General features: G+C 41.3%; 1 protein-coding gene across 5 annotated transcripts in view; it reads left to right on the forward strand.

The window, feature by feature from the left end:
• Positions 1-22,083, forward strand: part of UBTD2 (ubiquitin domain containing 2) — a 60,751-nt gene that overhangs the window by 21,002 nt on the left and 17,666 nt on the right. For all 5 annotated transcript variants that reach the window (XR_012630855.1, XR_012630856.1, XM_074883784.1 and 2 more), the window contains one exon: positions 8,795-9,031. Coding sequence is in view for 3 of the 5 variants with exons in the window: in XM_074883784.1 (XP_074739885.1) it covers positions 8,795-9,031 (237 nt within the window). In the remaining 2 variants the exon portion in view is untranslated. The remainder of the gene's footprint in view (positions 1-8,794; positions 9,032-22,083) is intronic.

The raw sequence follows: 22,083 nt of genomic DNA on the forward strand, positions 1-22,083 counted from the left end.
ACTGGCTCTCAGCTGTGAATTGCACCTCACATTAGACAAAATATACTGATATGGTTTAAATTTCTGTGAAAGGCGACCTATGTTATCACAGTTTGTCCCAACGCAAAGCACGTATCAAGGCTGTCGGTAATCTGAATAGATCCTGTGTGTGTTGGGATGAGGTGGGATGTTTGGATCTGGTATACCATCAGGGAGCAGATCTCAAAAGTTTGAAGCTTTTATTTTTTGCTGCAATACTGCTGGCTTCTTTGAAATGTGAGGGGTGATGAGTGATGAACTGCCTGCAAATACCAAGCTCTCTTGATTTCTTCTGCAGTTCCTGTCGAAAATTATGGGAGAGATGGAAAATACAGTGAAATAGCTGGTAATCAGAATCAATTTTTGCCCAGCACATTCATGCACCCTCATCCTCTCATGTGTTTTATATCTCATGCTGTGAAGCCTTTGGATTGACGCAGTGAAGATTTAGTGCTTTGTGTATGCAGAGAGGCAGGGAAGCTTTGTGCATGTATGACTTGTCCAAAGCTGCCTGCATTTAATCAGTGTAACTTGCATTTCATTCACTATAGTTTCTTCTGCGCAATTAACTCCTTTTGGAGGAAGATGTTGGGTAAGAGTTGAAGAGACTCCTGGAGAAATGGGGAAGGCGCATTCCTTCCTCCTGCTTTGAGCAATGTTTTGCGACATCACTAACAGCAGCACAGGTGAGCAGCATCTTGGGGGCACAGTGCTGTTTGCCTGGTTGGCTTTGAGTGTAGGGGAGGCACAAGTGATTGATGACACCCCCTTTCCCCAGAAGGCCACATACATCATTTAGCACCAGCAAATGTCAGGCCTGGCAGGTGGCTCACGCAGGAGTGCGAGCCTGGCTTTGAGTGGTGGTGCTCAGCCTGCTGTCGCCTGCTAGTTCTTCCCCTTCTCCATCTGATTTCTTTTCTTTTTTTCTTCCTCCCTTCACCCCCTTTCAGGTAGGAGAAAGGGGAAATAGCCCCTGGAGCTGGTTGGTGGATTTACTCCTTGTGCACAGATTGATCTTTCCTAGGTTTGCTGCTCTGAAAGACTCCACAAGTTTGCTTCCTGCCTGGCTCAAAATTAACTGGTCTGCTTACTTTTATAACATGGGTTTGAGTCTGTAGCCTGGTGTTTTGTTACACATCTGTTTAAAGACATAACTTGAATTTCTAGCAGGAAATGTAGTTTGTCTTGTAGTGCTCGTTTCACCCTCCCCAGTCTCTCTTCATGAAAAAGCCTATAACTTAACTTAGTTTCAAGCATTGTCTTTATATCTATCTATCCATCTACACACAGCACTTGGAAAACTCATGTCTGTCTCAGTCCCACAGGGTCCCCAGAAACGTTACGCTGCTCTGAGTACTCTCAGAACTGTACTAATAGGTATTTCCTTTCATTTTCATATGAAATCTTGGGGCTACTTCATCTCCTTGTTAGAAAAACTTTAATTGTTCACTGAAATATTTCATTTGTAAGGCTAAAAGTCTTTTACTACTGGCCGGGGACACTTCCTTTCCAAAATACTGTTCTTGCCTTGCAAGAATGTAACCTTAAGAAATAAAAGTGCTGAAAACTAGCAATAAACAGATAAGATTATGCCATTTTCCTGTTGTTGTGTAAGCCTGTGCTATTTAATGTAATTTAATTGTGTAAGCCTATGCTACTTAATATAATTCAAATTGTCTAATTCTTAGAGGCAATAAATCTCCTGCCCCCTGTCCAGTTTCACTGTTTTCCTGCACCTCTCCTTTGTACTGACTCTTCCTCCAAACAGTATTTTAATTCGACTACTGAAAGGATTACACTAGAGAATGGTGCAAAGAAAACTATTAGGATTAACTGTATTTAGATATTGATACCAAATTACGAGATACCTTATGAGGAAATTGGTGCAAAATAGATTTAAAATGAGACTCATTTGATAAAGTACAGTACTGCTCGCCAGTTGTGGGGAGGGAAATTGTTGGGACTATTACTAAAAGAAATTTTATGGGCAATAAACTGTTACTTTGCATTTCATTTGTCTTGGAAAAATCTTTTATTAGCAACTGATCCTCAACAGGGAAGCAATTTTGTAAAGAAGATCTTTTTGATGATTAGTTCAATCTGTATAATATTTAGTTAGCTTCTCCTGAGTGTCTTCAAAAAGTTACCCATTGCTATTTCTCAAATTGTGTGTCCCTGGGAGGATATAGCTTCCGCTGTTGAAGTTGTGCATTTCTACAGTTGAAGCAGACCGAACAGTACCTGCGTGCCATGTTCTCCTGGCTGGCCTCGGCCTCTGCAAGTCTTAGTCTGTGTTGTTTCCTTGACAGGTTATCATTTCTGTCCTCCTCCCATGGAGCTTGGCAGTCATCAAATCCCATCTTTTTGAATGAGATCCATTTCTGAACATCTGTCTCATCTTTCCCATTCAGATAGACTGTTCTGGTGACTTTCTGTCCTTCCTTCAGCACTTCTGTTGGGCGCTTCTGCTCCTTTCCTCACAGTTCATTGAAAATCTTCTTCATCTCTCAGCACTTTAACAGTTGTCTTCATCTTTTAGATATTTTCCTAAACAAAACAAAGAAAAAAAGAAAATATTACCAGGTCTTGCCAGATTCTCCTGATACTGCCATTTCAACACTTTGATGACACTGATAGTGTCATTTCAACGCTTTGATGTTATCTTTTAACGCTTGCCTGTATCTGCTTATAACTTGTGCTCCACAGGTTGAGGGTCCCTCCATGCCAGCCCTCCCCAGTGCTTGTTTCTTGTTGTGTGTCGGTCTTCATAATGTCTGCAGAGATGTGGAAGCATGGAAAAGGCCCTGTTCTTGCAGCATCGACACACAGCTGCTGGTGGATGCATGGAGATAACAGCTTTGGGCCTCCAGTCCTAAGATGGAGCATGTCCAGTCTAAATGTCCCCTTCTGGGTTCTGTGTGCATGGAGTCTTTTCCGACACACGCATCGGCCAAATTGAGACAGTTTCTCCTGCCTCTTACAAGAGCAGCTAAAGACTAATGCTATAAGCAATATATGCTTCCGTTTCAAAGGAAAAGGAACAAATTCACTGTGGGGTGCTTGCATGAACTTGACAGGCCAAATTTTATTCCTAGCATTATTTTAAGAAATAGGTGAAAGATACTTGAAGAAACGGGGTGGGAGGGAAAAGTTCATGTAAGGCTGACTGACAGAAAAGGAGACATTTCCCCAAATGCTTAAGTTTTAGCTCAGTTGCTGGAGTTAACTCTGGGCTGTAACACGGGACCAAATCCTGTGGCCTCTCTTACAGGGTTGCCTGCATGGTCAGTAGCTGGGAAGGAGGAAAATCTGATTCACAGTTGAAGCAGAGGTCCACCTGTCCTTCAGAGGCTATAAGCTGCCTGCTGTCTCATTCAGCTCTTGTTTTTGCATGATTTGATTTGACAGTAAGCCCTTTGGGGCAGAAATATTATCCAATTTGATTATCGAGTGCTACAGTTCATGGATGTATAAATTAGCAATTGTGAATGCTTTAGCTTGATGTTGGCTTTTAGTACGAGACTCTTCCGTTACCAGCTGCTCCTACTCATCTGGTCCGCTTTGGAGGAGAGAGCAAGACTGTGATCCACAGTGATAGCGACATAACAAACACAACAGCTGTTAAAAAAAGTTCTACATAGACATTTTTTGACATTCTGTTAAGAAACTGATTTAAATATCTGGATTTATCTGCATAAACTCACTCAAAAGAGGTGTAGATAACCTTACTGATTCCATTGCTTTGGGAAGCTGTGGGAAAGGGAAACAAACCTTCATAATTCAGGTTATAAAATAGTCTGCAAGGACTGGAGAAATACATCTTTCCTTCTGAAAAATAAGACTTTATAGTTTGCCAGGAGCTAAGGTTAGTGGGGGGGGGGATGTTAGTTACCTTGAGGATCCCAGGGTGCTCCTCTACCTGTGAAGGGAAAACATTACACACTGCTAAATGCTACTAACGGGACAGAAACAGCCAACTGCTTGTCTGTCACTATTTTTAGGTCACTTTGAGTTATTAAACAGTCTAATAAGGGATGCTTCACTAGGGAAGGGGTCTTGAGTAGTGCTTGGATTTCACGTGTTTGGGGACACCTGTGTGGCAGACATGCCAGATGGGTGGATGCTGAGTTCAGATGAGACTTGTCTCTCTCCTCGCCTGCTTCTCCAGTGCACTCCATTCTTGTTCCCTCTCCTGTTCCGGCCTTGTGCTGTATTCTAGAGTGCCTAACTAGATAGGTTTGGATTTCTTCTCTTAAGCGTGCTGACCCCTAGGAAGTTCATTATGCAGCTAGTAATTATCAGGACTTCTTACTTTTTTAGCTATTGCTTCTGATGCTGTTAACCTGAATGGACTTTAGCAAGTCCTAGAAATGATGTTTGGAGTTTGTGTTCTGCGTACCACGCAAATAGGAGGTGTAATTTGGACTGGAAGGGAGAGAAACAGCACAGGTGGCATCTTTAAGGCAACTCTGGCTAGAACAGGTCCAGTATCCAGGAGGGTAAAGACCCATCTGTAATCTCTTCACAGTAACCCCTCTGACCAGCCTAGGAAAAGCCTTTGTAAGGCCACATAATGGCCCGTATAGTTGCTTCTCGCTGAGAAAGGCTGCTCTTAGGCAAGGTCCCAGAGGTTGTCAGCAACTTCTTACCCCTCTTTGGGATGCACAGCACCACCTGAATACCTGTGATCTATTGGAGCAAAACCAGCCTAAATTATTTTGAAGTGTCACTAATGTGCCGATCTTTTCCTTCCTGAAAAGTAGACTGTTAATGGGCTTCAAATTTCATTGTGACTAAATCTCTTGCCAAAAATATCAACCATTGCCATCTATTGAGATGGGCAACTTTCAATATTGCTTCAGAGAGAACATGCCTTTTTGGCATTTATAAAACTATTCATATTTTCAAGCAGGATATTAATAATTTCTTATGTTGAAGTGATGCAAGATGAAAAATTAATGTGCGTGTTACTTTTTTTCCAGATCTTGCAAGTTGGTTGTGCCTCTGATGTGCATGGTCTTAACTGAAGTCAACATTTTCTTTTGAGGTCTAGTTTACTTCCAAAGCGAGGAATAGAAAACTGACACTGTAAATACCTGACAAAATGTTTCAGACTGCTGATGTTTGTTTCATTGTCTATTCTGACTAATCTTTGTCAGCCTTATTACAGAAAAGGGAAAAATCTTTTGATGTGGTCCAAAACTTTGACTGTAGAAATTCATGTAGCAATGTTTTTCTCTAGTATCTAAAACATGAGGTGGAAAGTGGGAGATTGGGGCCTTTCCACACATTAAGTTTTTTAAACGTCTTAAGTTTCTTGTGTCCCTTCTGCTCCATCTATCTACACAGCTAGAGAGAGATGAATACTTCTTCGTGGGGGCATAAAGCTTTTAAGGGATTCTTGAAGCACTTCTAATAAATGGTAAACACGCTAAAGACCTTTTTAAATACTGGCTTGTGAAGCCAAGTTGTGTTTAAAGGCTTAGTGCTGGGATGGATGGCTTGTTAGAGTGCATTTGGCTTTTGAGGTATTTGTAGAGTCACTTTCCACCATCCTTCCTTCCAACTTGAAAAAAAGAATTTATCGCTGGGTTTATCATCACTGCTGTCTGTGTAGAAAGGATTGTATCTCCAGGGAGAAGTTATTTAAGACTGTTAGGATCTCCGTCTCTTTAGTCTCTCCCCTGCTATTCTTGCCTAGTGAAGAGCAATATATTTGGATGCTGTCTTGGGCGAAGGGGGAAGTGAGGGAGAGAAATGGCAGTTTCTGTGATGGTGCTGGATAGCAGGCAGGCAGGGCTGTGTGCAGGAAACGCCACTATGCTCGGGGACTGCGGGGAAGTGCCTTTAACCCACTTTCATAATTAATATTTGGGGAGGAGGAGAGGGCCCTGTGGGATAAACTAGCATTCATTGAATGTACAGGCAAACAGATGTTAGCCGAAGTAGAAGGGAAGAAAAGATGCCCACTGACCCGAATTTCTTACAGTGTCCTGTTCAGTCAGTCTGTCTGAAATTTTCATGCTCTGACTGCTGAGACTTAATAAGGAAGCAATTCCTTGTTTAAGTGTTTTACCATGTTTTTACAGTTTCATAATATACTGCTTAATGCATGCAGTCCATCTTGTCTGGGCTGCCTCCTTCACCATTGTTCTAGGCTGGACCATCATCTGCTCCCAGTTTGCGTGTGCTCAGCTGAGACTTGGACTAGTAAAGGCTGTGCTTTGCCAGGAAACTTGGTGTTTTGTAAACACTTGGGTTTGCTGTTCTGAAATCTGTTAAATGGTCAGCACTTCTTTGAAAAGCAAATGGAAGCGATCTCATGGAAGCAGTCCATGGAAACAAAAAGCAATAAACGTTTGTGGTCACTTGAAAGGATTCAGAAGTTTATTATCATTAGTTTCTGCATGGGATACAGAATAACAGCTGGAGTCATTGCATGTGTGCCATGCAATTGTCGTTTGCTACTTTTTTATGATCTGACTTTGTTTCCATGCAAATATATCCTCTACTATGGTATTTTTAATCTGAAGAAGGCTCATGCCTTCACATAGTTGGCAGTGTCACCTTACCATCAGGAGTTCTTTCAAATATCCTATTTTCAATGACTTAAGTCTCAGCTTCTTAAATGTGAATGTCATTCTGAGTTATGAATTGAAGTAGGTAGTTCTTTGGTCATATAAAGTCAGATTGTATAAGGGCATGAGGTGTAACCTTGTGTATGTGTTTTGGTCTCCTTAAAACCTGTGTAAAGTTGAAATGTCTGCTGCCACACCAGGCAGTGATGGTCAACCCTGAGACCCAACGTTTGGTGTTGAGTGCTGTTTTCAAAACAGCTGAGTGCATCTGTGGCAGAGAAAAATTCAAGGAAGAAGAGGGAATATTTGAATTAAATACTGTTTCTTGCAAAATGTTACAGCTTACCTGAAATAAGTATTTCTGATATATGGACATTTATTCTTAGTCATGTCCCTTATCCCCACACATGCTCTTTGCCATAAATATGGTTTGTAGTTAACTGTAGGGATACAGTGTAAGTCTAGACTAAGAACTATGAAGAATATTTAGACATTACACTATTTCTCCTTTGTAAACTGAATGCTATACTAAGATTGAGGAGCAATACAAGGTTTTTTGTCAGCTATTGTCAACTTTCTGTCAGAAAAATAAGAGGGTCTGGAGAAAGGAAATGTTTCTTATTATCTCTAAGGATGTACATGGGATACAGAATACTAAATGTTTGTCCTGGTTCTCTGCCATCCTTGCAGACTAGCCAGGAGCACCTGATAAGCAGCAGCTTTGCTCCGCAGGCTTTGATATCACAGCAGCTGTGGTGTCTCATTCTTGTAAGAGATTTCAGCCTTGGTAACATGGGTGTGGGGTGACAGACTGCCTCTCTTCATGCTTCCCTGGACTGACGGCAGCTGAGGTTTCTCCGCTCACTTGGGGCGGCACGGGCTCTTCATGGAGAGCGTAGGAGAGCATGGCTCTCCAGCATCATGTGTGATGGGATCCCTAATTGACTGATAGGAGAGCATGGCTCTCCAGCATCATGTGTGATGGGATCCCTAATTGACTTCAGTCCTGTGTAGCTTACCTGTTTTGCAAAAGCCTTCAGTATTCATCACCCAGTTTCTATGACCTGTCCCATGGAGGGGCTGCTTATTTTCAGCTGCAAACACACTTAAATTTAGTTTAACTTTTGAAGGACACTTCATTTCCTCTGGAGACGTTTAAAGTATGTATTCAGGGTTTTGCGGTACTGAGCTGTGGTGAGAACTGGTTTTGTGGTTTGTCGCTGCTCTCATCCTCTCAGGGTCCCATTGCAGTGGCTGCCAGGAGGGGGCTGAAGGAAATGGGGTGTTAACTCTCGTAGGGAGAAATTTTTCCTGGTGTGCACTGAAGTTTGTTCCTTTCTTTTTGCTTTTCCTTCCACTGGAAGTTGAAATAACCCCCTCACACAAATGGAGGAGAAGGGGTTAGCACGGTTTTAGCAATGCTATAATTTAAAGTGAGCAGGTAGTTTTAATCCACAACATTATACCTGTGTGATTATCTTAACTGGCTATTACACAAAAATAGCTGTAGTTAAAATGAAACAAATGCTTTTGTGTTTATTGTGAATGAGGTAACCCCTTTTTAAAGCTTGATGGATTCCTGGATTATTCTTTAGGGATTTCTGTCTCTGACAGTTCTAGCCTTTGTGCATCTTATTTCCCTTTCTACACATACTTACTCTGAATTAAAACTGTTTAAAAGGAGATGATGCAAAAAAAATAAATCTTTAGCCTCGTAAAACTTTTGTATTAACAGAGTATCATGTTTGTTGAGCAGAGAGTGTTGCTAGCAGTGTAGAGTGGATAACTAGATGCAGTGTGGTCTCGCTGCACCCTGGTGTTGGGGTAACAGGCGTCTTGCTGTACCACTGCTACAGCCTTTGGAAGATGTCTGTGTTGGGTGTGAGTCTCCCAGCCAGGCGCCCAGGGCACAGGCAGAGGGATGCAGTGTTATGGGGGAGCTTGGGGAGCAGTTGTGCAGTGCTCAGGGGTGCAGGTAAAATCAGCAAGCAGGAAGCAGCCCCTCAATTTTGGTAAGAGGTAAAACTTGGAGCCCAGGGGAAGGGAGGTGCTGCCTTGAAGGAGATGGAAAAAAAGTATCAGGATTGCCCCAAAGTAAACTTCAGCTCAGTAGATCCTAAACAGAATAACCAAAGGGCACTTCAGTAATTTTGTGCTGTTACGTTTTTTTAATTTCCTTTCCTCTTTCTCTTCTACAGTTGCTCTTGGTCGTAATCAGCCCTTGAAAAAAGAGAAACCGAAATGGAAAAGTGATTACCCCATGACTGACGGACAGTTGCGCAGTAAGAGGGACGAGTTTTGGGACACAGCACCAGCTTTTGAAGGTCGCAAGGAGATTTGGGATGCCCTCAAGGCTGCTGCTCATGCTTTCGAGAGCAATGATCATGAACTGGCACAAGCAATCATTGATGGTGCAAACATAACACTACCACATGGTAGGTTCATCTACGATGGATGTGGCCTGTGAGAAGTGTTAACAGTAGGTTAAGGCAAATGAGTTTTTAACCTGAAAATCAATTTAGACGTGTATGCAATAGTTTAAAACACCTGTATTTCAGTATGCACATCTTTCTCTTTGGTGTTTCAAAGCAAAATCATGTTAGTATGTAGAGGGACCAAGAAAAGCTACCTTTCTGTAGTTACCTAAATTTGAATGTATAATCTGGTACATGGTGTAATGCACAGTTTTAAGTCTCTGATCTTTCTAGGCAACACTTGTGACTTTCTGTAATCTCTTGAAACACCTGGATGCTCGAAGGCACAATTTTCTTAAGGTTTTTTCCAGCCTCTCTTTTTAAGGGAGTAGATTTTTTTTTTTCCTCTCCCAATCATACGAGTTTCTTTAGTGCTTGAATTGTTGGCTTTTTTAAAGTTTCTTTTCTGAAGAGTTTGAAAAACTTTGCCAAAAACTTAGTGCTGGCAATCTGCTGTAAGATCTTGTGTGAGATAAACGTAAGCACTTATTTCAGGTGCTTTCCCCTTCACTCTGTTGTTCTGAATTCTGGTTTTTTGGTTGGTTTTTTTTTTTTTTCCAAGCTCTGTTCTCCCTCACTCCACACTTCTGGAATTAATCACTTCCCTTTATTCCTAATAGAAATACAGATCAAGTTGTCTGTTTAAAAAAAAAAAGAAAAGTAATTGAATGGATTTGTAGCTTCAGTAACCTGAAACAATCAGGATTAAATTAAAAACAAACAAAAAAAACCTCACCAAAAAAACCCCAACAAAAATCCCAACCCCCCCCCAAAAAAAAAAATCACCCACCAACCCATAACAAAAAGCACAAAACTGAAGCAGGCATGTGTTTTGGTTAGGCTCTGCTTAGTGTCCTCTGTTCCAGAAGGGGCGTGAAGAGGCTTGCACCAAATAAAAGACACTATATATGTGCTGACTAGGGTCTCCTGGGAGGAGAAAAATTGATGATTTGGAAGATCACATACATTGCTTTCCAGGGTAACTAGTCTTCATGAGATTGACTATCATACTGCCTTTTTTTTCTTTTATTTTATTGGTGTTTAGGACCTAAGGTTCCTTAAGAAGTCACAGTTGATGATGTATCTAGTTTGGAAGGGGTGGATTTGGGGATCTGTCTGTCTTTTCCCACACAAAAGTGTGAAACATTACTAGTAATTCTGGCTTAATGTGTTGTTTTCCCCACTGCTGTTGAGCAGTCGGTCTCTGAAATGTTGCTTCGAGGTGGAAACTTCCAGTGCTGCAACACAACCTGGCTTTTCCATAATTCATGGGCAGGCTATTGTGGTCCTCCAGATTGTTGTTTGTTTTCAAGGAGGTTTGTGTTTTGCTGGTTTGACTGATAATGAGGGAGTTTTTGTCAAGGATGGTTATGCATATGGAAATAGTTTCTGTAGTAGCTGTAGTTTTAAAGAGGAATTTGTCAATTATTTCCAGAACCTGCCAATGCCAAGGAGTTCTCAGGTCTCCTCTTTGACACACCTGTTGAAGGTCTGTATACATTCTAGGCCCAATCTATTGGAGAGAGAAAAATATTTTCCCTACTATAAGCTAATGTGATTTTCAAAAGAGAGAGGAAGGAGTCAAGTTGTCTAGCTTGGAACTCATATGAGAAGACCTCTTTTCGGCCTGTGTTTGTCTTACCATGTTTCCTTCCTTGCACTAGTTCATAAAACTGGTCAGAATCTGGAAATCCTAAATTACCTCCCGGGCTTCTTGATTTTATGTATCAATACAGTATTTTAAATAGCATATTGTATTTATTCTGTGTCCAGAAAACAACAGAATAGTCTCCTTCTGAATTGATACAGTTGCTGGGGTTTTGTCCTTCCAAAACATCTACATTGCTGAAAATGTCCCAGAAGAAACTGGGCATTTAGGCAGCTTGTGAGCTGTAGGGAATTGTATAGGTGAGAGGGGTCTGGTAAAACTGGTAACTGAAGTTACTGGTCGTTTTAAGTCACCGTTCAGATAAATGGAAATAATATCTCAGAGATTGAGTATTTGCAGACCTAAGGTGGTCCCTGCATTGTTTTGCTTAGTTGTGAAAATAAAAGTAGCAGTGGTCAGAAAAACTCAGTGTTATATGTGGTATAAGTTTAACAAATATAGATTACCTTCCACTGTGGCCTCTTACTACTTACATGAGTTGCTCTCCAGATCAGACTTTAGCTTAGCCTAAAGATTTGTCTCTTAGTGTGTCAATGTTCACTCTTTGCAGCGAGAGTCCGAGTCTGCTTGTGACCATACACAGTGACTGATGGAAACATAATTATTTTAGTAAATGAAAATTTGAATCACGAGCATGCTTTTGCAGTGAGAGGGATATTATTTGTATAATATGATTATGGAAATTGACAAGGCCCTGGTAATGAGCTATTTTGATGGCATCAGATTATGTATGCAGTTTAAATGTTGCACAAGTGTACACATCAACAGCAGTTCCAGGGGAAATGTTAAATATATGGCATCAAGTCATGCAAAGAAGCTGTTTGACATGTTAGGTCTCTGCTTCCTCTCGTTAGAGTGGCATAACAACTTGTAAATGCGGAGGAGGATTTTATTCAAATGGGAAAGTTTAAACAATTTAAGCCTGCCTGGAAGTTTTAAGTCTGTCTTCGGGTTCTGAGATGGAGTCGCTTGTGTGTCCATGTTCCTTGTTTATAAGAAGAGAGGATGTGTGATGTATAGTTTCAACACTCCCAAATTTTGAAAATAGTGTTTCTTAGTTTCTTGAATAACTGCTTATTAAGCTTAGACTTCGTAAGTGTGTTTCAGGCTTTAAGTCCCAGTGGTTTTTGGTTGCAAGCAAAAATCTGAAACTGGGCAAATAACTCTCATTTCTTCTCTTTGGGCAGCCTGAGGAATGTAGGATGGATGCTGTGCCCTGGAAATTAGCCGTTTAATGTCATTGAATGTAATACTTAAGGGGGAAGAAGTATGTGAACTCTTAAATTTGGCTTTTCAGCAGACAATTTGCTTGGGGGCCTGCCTACTACTGGCAGACTGTAGTCTGCTTTCTAAGGCCCACATGCAGAATATTCAGAATATTTCAGAAATAAGTGAGGAATCAAACTTGAATTAGAGGCTCTGTTGCCCAAGCCAGGCCTGGCTTGAGGCTGGATTCCAAATACAGAGAATATTTTGAATATTTATCCAGGTTCTTGAGTTTAGTAGTGATTTTTGTACCCACAGAATTGTGTTACTTGCTTTTTTATTTAACTTTCTGCTGGTGACACTCGTATAATCTGCTTGCACGGTTCTCGGTGCAGTGTGACCTTTGCACTACGGAGAAAGCTACTTCTTTTAGAAATCCAAGTATTTCTTAGTCATCAAGCATTATTAGTGCCATGTATGAATAGATTATGAATAAAAGCCTTCCATTTATGGGCTCAGTAACGCTTGTTCTCAGCAAACTGAGCTTTTCTCCAGGCAGGTAGAACAAACAAACTGTCCTTGTTCTGAGTGACATAAAAACCCTCCATGCTCTTGTTTACGAAAAAACTTGTTTTGTGCAAAATTTAAAAAGGAGGGAAAATAGCTTTTAAGAAATCCAGCTGCTGCATATGTATCAACTGTCTAGTCCTGTGCTTACCTGACTTACACCACTATCTAGATTTGCCTTTGTAACTGCTGAGCAGTGCCATGCCCTGCACGGCTTGGTCTGACCTCCCACCCTGCCCTGGGCTCTGCACGGGAACCTGGAGCATGGCAGGGGACCTGCGTCACCTCTAAAGTTCATCTTTTGTACCATTTTTTTTCTCTGTAGCTGTTTATCTGGCCAGGCAGCAAATACACATCCAGTTCAGGCTGTGTCTTCTGTAACAAAATTAGGATGAGAATCAAAATGATTGCAGAGCCTCCTGAAATAACATCTAAATGTCTACGTGCAATTTTGTCTTCTGGTCCACCAGAAACCCTGCTAGAAACTGCTCGGGGTGCTGGAGTGCCTCCTGGGAGTTTAGGCTTTGTTTCTTCAAATGGGAGGAGAAGGGCAAATTTACTGCTCATGCTGTGCATTAAAACACTGTATTTCCCTAAAGAAAGCAACCATCTAGGAAGATGACATGTAGAAATCAAGCTATTTACTTAGATTGTACTATTTACTAAGACTGTAGCTCTGGCTTTTTTGTACATGAAAACTTGTATTTGTGATGGGACAGACAAGAATGGGAGCTTACCAACTCTATTGAAAAAATGGAAAATTTTAAGCTAATTTTTTCCTTTCCCGAAGGAAGAGGTTTTCTGCAAAATGATGCAATACTATGAGACTATGGCATTTCCTCATTCATTTTCTATGTGCACAACTGAGGCTTAAAAAACCCAAACCCATACATCTACATTTTAACTGTCCCTGTGTGGTAAGCATGTTGTGTATGCATTCAAACCGTGTATTACTTACAAAATTAAACGTTGTGGGAAGTGGTGGAGTGGGAAGAGGGGACTGGGGAGTAAGGACTGATAGAGGTTTGCAGATACAGATTCTGGCCTAGCTGATGCTGCAAAAATAAAATTGCTTTTTTATTTCAGCAACCTATAGGAAATGGAGGAAAAACACATCTCTTCTTAACACTGCATTCAACCAGATATCTCACTTGTGTAACCTCTGTGAGGAAGACTCTAACCAATGTAATTTTTCTAATGGATGCCTTTTGCTGTCTTCTGCAGTTAAAAATAGCACATAGAAGTATTAAATAAATAAGCAAGCTTGTGGGATGGGCTTAGCACTTCCCATCTATCTTGGGTGCCTCAGTGGGATGTATTTAAAAATAGAAATAACGTTATCACCAATTTATACTTTTTTCTTTTTCTGATGTCTTAAAGTAGCACATCCTCAATATTTTATTAATGAGTCCATTTAAATTTAATGAAGAACAGTTTTACATACTTCTCAGCTATCAAAAAGGAAGTGTTGGAGTGTGTAGTATTTTATTAGGGTCTGCACCAAATGTTAGTGTTGAGCTGAACTTGTCCTTAAAGGAGTTAATATTAATTGGAATCTGTCTGGGGTTAAGTGGAGTTTTTAAATTTCAGGATGGACACTTAATCCACTGTGGCATAGTTACCAGTATATTGCATTTAACTTCTTTAATGCTGTTTGAACGATAAAAGGGCCTCTCTGTTAAGCAGTGGCTTTGTGCTCAGAAGCAGTCAACTTCTCTGTGTCTTAAAATACAGCTCCTGTAGCTCGCAGCATGCTTTTTCAGTGAGCAGTCTTGCAGTGCTGGCTCTTTGTGTGCAAGCAGAACTGTCACATTTACTGTGTGTAACACTTGAGATCATGAAAAGTGGGGATGTGAGTATTTAACTTAAATGCTGGGGAAAGTAGGTAAAATTATTGAAATGTTCTTGCCATGAATAGAGCTTTTTTTTTTCCCCCTTTGGGTGAAATGTTCAACAGAAAACCATAAAAAAAGAAACCCCAAACAACCACAAACCAAAAAAACCCAAAGCCAACAGCAGTGATAGAGGAAAGCGTGCTTCACCTCTGCTGTTCACCCCACCCCAGTCCAAACACAAATTCATAATTCCAGCAAAACTCTTTCTTCCCTATTGAGTTGTAACTATTCATCGTATTGTGATACTTGCTGCCTTTGGGCCTGATGTTTCCCTGCACTAAAGAGCAGCTTTTAATGGCTGTGCCTGCAGTCCTGCACCCCTCTGTGCACTGCCTCCCCTCTGTGCACTGGGGTTTCGGAGGCTGTTGCTGTCTGAATGGACACGTTACATCACTTCATGTATCACGTACCTGCTGTCCTTTAGCGCTCAGCTGCCTCTCGGTACAGCACTGTGCTTCCATAGACTGTCAGGATGCATGTGCTCCTTACAGATCAGTTTTGGGTGGGTTTTTTTAGTACTTAGCCAGTACTATGTGAGCACTTACTAGTTGTACTCAAAGTTACCCTCTGCTATGTTGAAAACTCCACTTTTGTTTGTACGTGAAGGATTTCACGCTGTTGCTCAAGACCTTGGGAGCGCAAGGTGGAGGGGAGAGAGGGTGATGGCTAAAGCTGCTGAAACAGTGTAATTTTAGGTAAATGGGAGAGCAGCCCATAGCACGGGTGTGTTTGGCAAGATGTCAGTGTCGCTTTTAGCGTTTATTGCATTTGTTGTGCGAGAAGTCCCAGGGAGGTTTTTATACTGCTTGGGTAAATCACTGGGAGCGTTGGAAAACTTCTGCTCCCTGCTGCAGCTGGTATTTTACCTTCTCTCACTGGTCTCGAAGTAAATCAGAAGAATTTATTGAAGCTTTTTTGGAAATGAAAGCTATGCCCCTGCTCAGGCACAAAGATGTGTTGGACAGGCATATGGATTATTGATGGTGGCATCAATGTGCTTTATTGCTGCCTAGTGCTGATGGACTGTTCGTATGTTACCTTTATTAGGATGGTGTTTTATTAACTTTGTTCCTTGGATGGTATTACCTTGTTTCCATCCTTACTAAGATTATCCTGATGTTTGGGAAAATTTCAGGCTAGCAGGTTTTGCCTTGCTCTAACCTCTTTTCTGCAGTAGTTTTATGAAAAGTTTATACAGCAAGATCATGCTGGTGCAAGAAATACAGGATTTGCCTAAAACAGTTGTCCTCAGTGTTTGAGACTGGATGGACAACGCAGTCTGTACTGATGGTAGAGGCAAACCATAAGCAAAATACCGTTTTCTTTTTCCTTGCAGAGCTGAGGAACACAATAATGATGGGAAAGTTGAGCAGTATATGCCATCAATGTAAGTTAGTCATCCCAACTAGCCTTATCCTTGCTTGTAAGGGAGAGAGAAGAGTGTACAGACCCTCCTTTGCACAACAAAACCACCTGAGGTTGCATATGACCTGAGTGAGGGAAGGGAGAGGAGTGATTACGGTAGCTTATTTTTATAGAAACAGTAACTAAGGATGAAAATAACATTCAGTGCTTTTATTGAAAAAGGAACTAGACAGTTCTCTGTCCTGGAGAGGGAAAGTTAGCACCCAAGTGACAGCAGTCCTTCTAAGGCTGTATCAGCTGTTAGTGGCTGTGCCACTTCGTATTAATTTAATAAAAGGTATATATATCGCAAGCATATAAACTGGTTTGCATTAAAGCCAGATCCTATATCAGAGGAGGGTTTCTTTATATCATTCAGGAGTGAAATTGGACTTATTTTTTCAAAGTCAGGTTGAAGCATGGTCTCTAATTCAAATGATTAGGTATGAATTTTATTCTGTCGCAGGCTTTGTGGATCACCTTTTAGAAAAAACATCTGCTCCGGTGTTTTTACCTATTAAATGGGAATATCTGCCAAACCTTGCTCCTTTGTGAATGTTAAGGCTCCTCATATCAGATGCCTGATCTTTATTAACATCCAAGAAGTGCTGCATGTTAATGCCAGTGGTGGGATGCTACTATAAATGAGCTTTCTGCAACGGGCCCAGTATTCATCTTGTACACTGATTTTCCAGGCTCCCAAAAGAGTAATTGCTAAAAGTGATTATGATGCCAGACGTGGATGGGAAAGGAATCAGGGGAAGGTAGTTGACAGGCTCTCAGGAGTTAGTCTTTAAATTTGTACAATAATTTGGAAATACCTATGTCGCTGTAGAGATGGACAAAGCGACACACGTTCACATGGGTGAACAAGCGGCTAGTTTTTTTATTACTAAAAGCACGCATTTTTATATATTTCAGGTGCCAGAATGTTACAATATAATTGGTCAAAAAGTTGTTTTTAACGTTCTCTTTGGATAACCTTTATCAGTTTCCTCCCTGCTTGCTTCATCCTGCTATGTAGTCAGCAGCTCCTTGAAACTTATTTGCTTTAAGCATAGCTTCCTTATCTCAAGGGTACACCGGAATCTTGTCAAGGTCAAACTCTTCTTCAATCAGGTTATCGGCAGACCAGCTGCCTTCCTTGACATACCTACAACAAAATTATATAGTAGGTGTTTAACACTGACCATTTAATGTATGTCTCCCTTAAAATAAGTAGCTCCAAAAGTGGTACTCTAATTTTTGCAGTGCTTTTTGTGTGATGGCTATATTGGACTTAACTGTTGCTTTGATGAATCTGTGGTTGAGAGAATCTGTACAGTAAATTTCATTGTGGCATCTTTAGCATTTTAATTGAATCTGCTTGTGTATACTGCTGCCTATTAAGCCAAAAGATCCTTGTGTCTTTTCTCCCACCCTTGCCTGCAAGCTACTGTATCCATCGTTTGGCCTTTGCTAAGGGGTTAAGGCTGTAGGAATTGCTTTCTCAGTAGCTCATTTGTTTGAAGAGACTTTTTAATTGTCATTGGCAAAATATTTTTTTCTGTAATGTATTACATTGCACACATGTGAAACATTGTTGAACATTGCGGTTTTGTATGTAGATACAGAATGCTCTATCAGGTTACTCTAATGTCTCTTTAAAAGGATAGTGAATGGTATTCTGGTGACTGTGGCTGTCTAATTTTAGATTTCAGCAGAGTTATGAAAGCTTTGGGAGGTCTGACTATCAAAGCATATCTGTCAATATGATCAGCAGTAGTACTGAGATGAGCATGCAGGCCGTAAAAGTTAAGGAAACTCTAAAATCTTTTTGTAGTGAATACCATAAAATTTACAGTTGTGGCTACTAGTTTTTTGCTTTTTGTTTCTGGTTGTGGTGGGGTTCTTTTTACTAAACTCTGCTCAGCAGAAAGCAGTTCTTAGTTTAAAGGGAAGTTTTTCTGTTTTGTTTTTAATTCAGTTTAAAAAATACCAAAAGTAAGGGATTAAAAACCAAAAATTGCTGGTGGTTTGCAAGGAACCAGGCTAGCTGCTGTTAGCACTGAGGGCACAAGTGTGCATGAGGAGAGTGCTTATTCTACACATCAGTGTCTATTTTTAAAAGTTGTTGACGTCAAGTTCCCTCCTTAGGTTTATCTTTGCTGAAGTGGTTAGCAAATACATTGAGTCTAGCTTTTACAAGACTGCACCCAGACTGCTTTAATATCTTCCTGCCTCCGTGTGTGCACAGCACTGATAGATACTCTGGAAGAGGGTTGCCTGCCCAGGTGAGAGCTGCGGTCCCAGTTTCAGTGGTGTGCCTCTCAATTTTGACCCCTCTAGGTGTTGGAGTCTCATCATCGCATTGCTCTGAAGCACAGACATGGTGCAAGAACGTGACAAATGTGAAAAGAAATGCTACCATCCAGCTGCTGGATGGGCACCTGCTCTGGGCTCCTGCAAAGCGGTAGGGGAGACCAACTCATCTTCAGAATCCATTTTATGGAGCAACTTTGTGCATGCTCCTTCTGCACTCTGTCCTCAGAAAGTACCTCCTGCTGATGAGAAATCTCTGAAATGCTCTGGCTGTTTCGCTTCTGGTCAGGCACAGTAATTGCTCTTTCGTTAGAAGACTTCATCTAAATTAGGGATCTTCAACCAGTGGCCTCCAGGTTGTGTGCTCCCTGCTCAGACATCAAATTCAGCCTGTTCCAGCCTGCTTCCCGGAGGCAGCTACCAGAGTGGCAGCTCCTCCTCCTCTGCCATCTCTTGCGTCTGTGATTCTCAGCATTTTCTCTGTCAGTTATTGAGCTGACATGCCTGGAAAGATGGCTTGTTACTCTTGGGAGATGCCTTTTTCCAGGGAGGCACACGTGTACACAGCGTTGGGGAAGGGCAGATGCGCTGCTGTCCTGCTGCATGTGCAAAGTCCTTAAATGTTACAGTCAATCAAGGAAGGTCCCTTTGTTCTGTAGTTGTTGCAGTTGAAGACTAGCCAGATACTTAGGAGGTCTAGCAAGCTGTCTGATAAAAGAAATAGAATTTTCATTTTTGCTTTTGATCCATGTGAAATTTAAAAAGACAAAAGCCAATTATTACACCAGTTACTTCAGCTTTTACTGTCCTTTGGAAAAGGAACTGAGGATTCAAAATGTAGATGCAAACTGCAAAATGTGTAAACCTTTTCTAAAGCCTTGTTTCTCATTCTCTTTTACCACTTTTTGTTGTCATTTGGTTTAACAGCGCTGTCAAGTCTCTAAAGCCTCATCACATGACTGTTGCACAATTGGCAGCTTTAGCTGCATTTTTCTTTTTAAACTGGAACTTCAGGGAGGAGATACTCAATTTATAAATATGAGTGAGAAAACAGCTTTTCTTGGCTGAAAATACAGTACGTTATTTCAGTTCCTGGATGCTTAAAGCAATCAATTTGTTTACCTTCACACTGAAAAAGGGCAAGTTTGCAGCATTAATTTATAGACTGTAGTGCAGTAGAAACACCTTCTTTCATAGTAACCACTTCAGAGCTGGGAGCTGAAAGCTTTGGAGAAACCTTTGATTTGATTTTTACGTTTAAGTGGAGCTGTGAATGCTTATGCTCTTGAGTACTATCACCGTTTTCCCTTTGAAAGCCTTCTAGGGGAGAGAGGCAGGGAGTAAATGCGAATAACCCCATTCTGCATTGACTTCGAGTCTCACAGCCAGTTGTTTTTGCTCTTCAGCTATGTTTTGTCTTATCTTTGCTCTAGTTTTTTCTCTAAAAGGACCCATGGAAAGCGGAGTGTTACTGTGAAGGTGCCTGTAAAGCACAAAATAAACTGAGGAAGAGAAACCCTTGTTTTATGTGAAATGGTGTAAAAGCTTTCCTAAATAGCAAAGCTAGCTGTTGCTGGTTTCTTTCGTTTAGTATAATTCCTTGGATTGTTTTTGCTGGAGTCAGGAGGGATGCAAGGGAGCAGGGAGGCAATGCTGTACAGCAGGATGGAGCTTGTGCTTTGCCAAGTCCCTTCTTTAGAGCTGTTGGCACTCTGGAGAGGAGAGCGTGTGTCCTAGCAGGGTAAGTACTGAGAACTAGAGACTTTGGAGTGTGTGGGTGTGTTCAGCATTTCTTTCAGGTATGAGGCACAGCATGGAGGAAAGCAGAATGTTTGGTAAAGTCAAATTGGCTTCCTAGTGCTCACCAGGGCTGTGGACCCTGAATGCTTTAAGCAGTGGAGCAAGATAAGCATTGCATGCTTCCCTTTACACAACCTCCTTGTTCCCCCTCTACATTTCTCCATGGGGCTGCAGGGTGCTGAGCAGGGTCAGTGAACATCTCTAGGACTAAAACGTCCTTTGCCACGATGTTAGATTGCTTTTAATATTCATCAGTTCCCCTGTCCAGTTTATAAGACAGCTGCAAGCACCTACAGCAGGATGACTCAATGGGTATCGCAACAGCAGGAGCAAGCAGGAGCTGCGAGTTGGGCAGCTGCTAGGATGGTTTTGCTGTTCAGAAAAACATCTGTGCATCCGCAGCCTCAGAAGTGATGGGAAGGGACCATTTATGAAGGGCCTTTACTTTCCAGTGGCTTGCATGCATTTTAGAAAGAGAGGGATATAAACCAGCAATGGTTTTAGAGTGCCATGCACTGAAGAGGAACTCTCATCTACTCTGTAACAAAGTGATTTTTAACAGCACCATTAAATGGGTCGTTCATTTCCATTCCCTGGGCTGGGTGTGACTCCAGGTTTCTGAAGAGCACTGGGGTGTGGCCCCTGCATCCTGGGAGAAAGGTGCTCTGTTGGGGTGTGGTTAGAAGCGAGAGGTAGAGATGCTTGGAGTGTCATCCATTGCTAGGCTGTCACCATGCAGCTTGTGACTAAGTTAAAACTGTGTGTTTTGTATGGTATTTTTTCATTAGAAAATTAGCTTCTTGTAAAAGTGAGCTGTTCAAGAGATCCCCTGACTAAAAATGCGAGAAATGCCAATAAATTATTTCGTAATTGGCGGATTCCGTGTGAGAAGGCTGCGCCTGCAGCACCTACCAGGTGGTGCTCCACAGGGTTGGTGTTTCTCTTGTTCTCAAGGAAGCAAATAACAGCCAGGCTAATGTTTGGCCAATATTCGTGTTTTCTGCATTGCAACCGCTGTGCATAGCGTGTGGTGGAAAGCTGAGCACAGAGATTTGTGAGTAGAGAAGGGAAAATCACAGTAGCTAATCAATGAGGCAATTAAAAATAATTGTTGGAATTGGGTTGGCGTATCACTACTGGAGGTGCTTTTATTCTAATGGTGCACCCCTTTCTGTTGTTTTAAATTTGTTTTCTGTCCTCTTGAAAATTCCAGGTCACTGGGATCACTTACTCTTTCCTCCTGTTCACTTAAAGCAAACGTGCTTGGGCCAGCACCCAGACACTGAGCAGTTAAGTACTTGTATTCACAATGTAAAATTTACCTTGTGCTGCTTTAAAGCAAAGGGCTATTGTGGGAGATGGTGAGAAGACCCATCCATATTTGGCAATTGCTTTAATTTTCTTACCCCCTTATAGCCTTCATTAGTGGTTGAGGCACTGGGACGTGTTTGATTCTGCGGCTGCTGGCTCACATGTCAGGTGTTTTCCGTAGGAATGGTACAACTCTCTCTGCCGTCCTAGGTGCAACGTGTTGGAGCTAGTGAAGGACACGTTACACTGTTGTGCTTCACTGGACTCCTAACCTTGAAATAGTCTATTTTCTCAAAAGCCTCTTCAGAGCTACAATTAAGATGATGCTTTCTATCATTTCTGCTGTGATTAATATTTCTAAAATAGATGCACAACATCCTTTCTGAGGGACGCTGGATTTCCAAGTTGTCTTCAAATGGAATGTTGAATCAAATCATCAGGATGTAAAGCAGTTGTGGCTGGCTGAAATATTTATATACCTAAGTGCAGGTTAGAAACTATCAACCCTTCAAATAAAAACCCACTTATGTCTACATCCTACAGTTGTTTTCCTTAAATATTTTTAACTTCTGCTTTTGTTTTTTGAAAGGTATTTTGAGGAGCTTCGTCAACATAATTGCTTGGACTCTTCCCGTGGTAGCATATGCCTGTCTGTTTCCTCTCTTTGGTTTCAATTTGCCTTTTCTGGTGTGGTGAGGACAACTGTACAACACTGTTTTCAGAACTGCATTTTTTTTTTTTAAACCGTTAATGTGTTACCAGGAAAGTGCAGCTAACTCCTTTAAAGTGGAGAAAAAAAAAAAAAAAAACAAGACTGACTCTATGTGATGGCCATTAAATGCTCAAAATAAACCTGGACT

Source organism: Strix uralensis, chromosome 14, assembly GCF_047716275.1.
Source record: "Strix uralensis isolate ZFMK-TIS-50842 chromosome 14, bStrUra1, whole genome shotgun sequence".
In the NCBI taxonomy this organism is placed as follows: Eukaryota; Metazoa; Chordata; class Aves; order Strigiformes; family Strigidae; genus Strix; species Strix uralensis.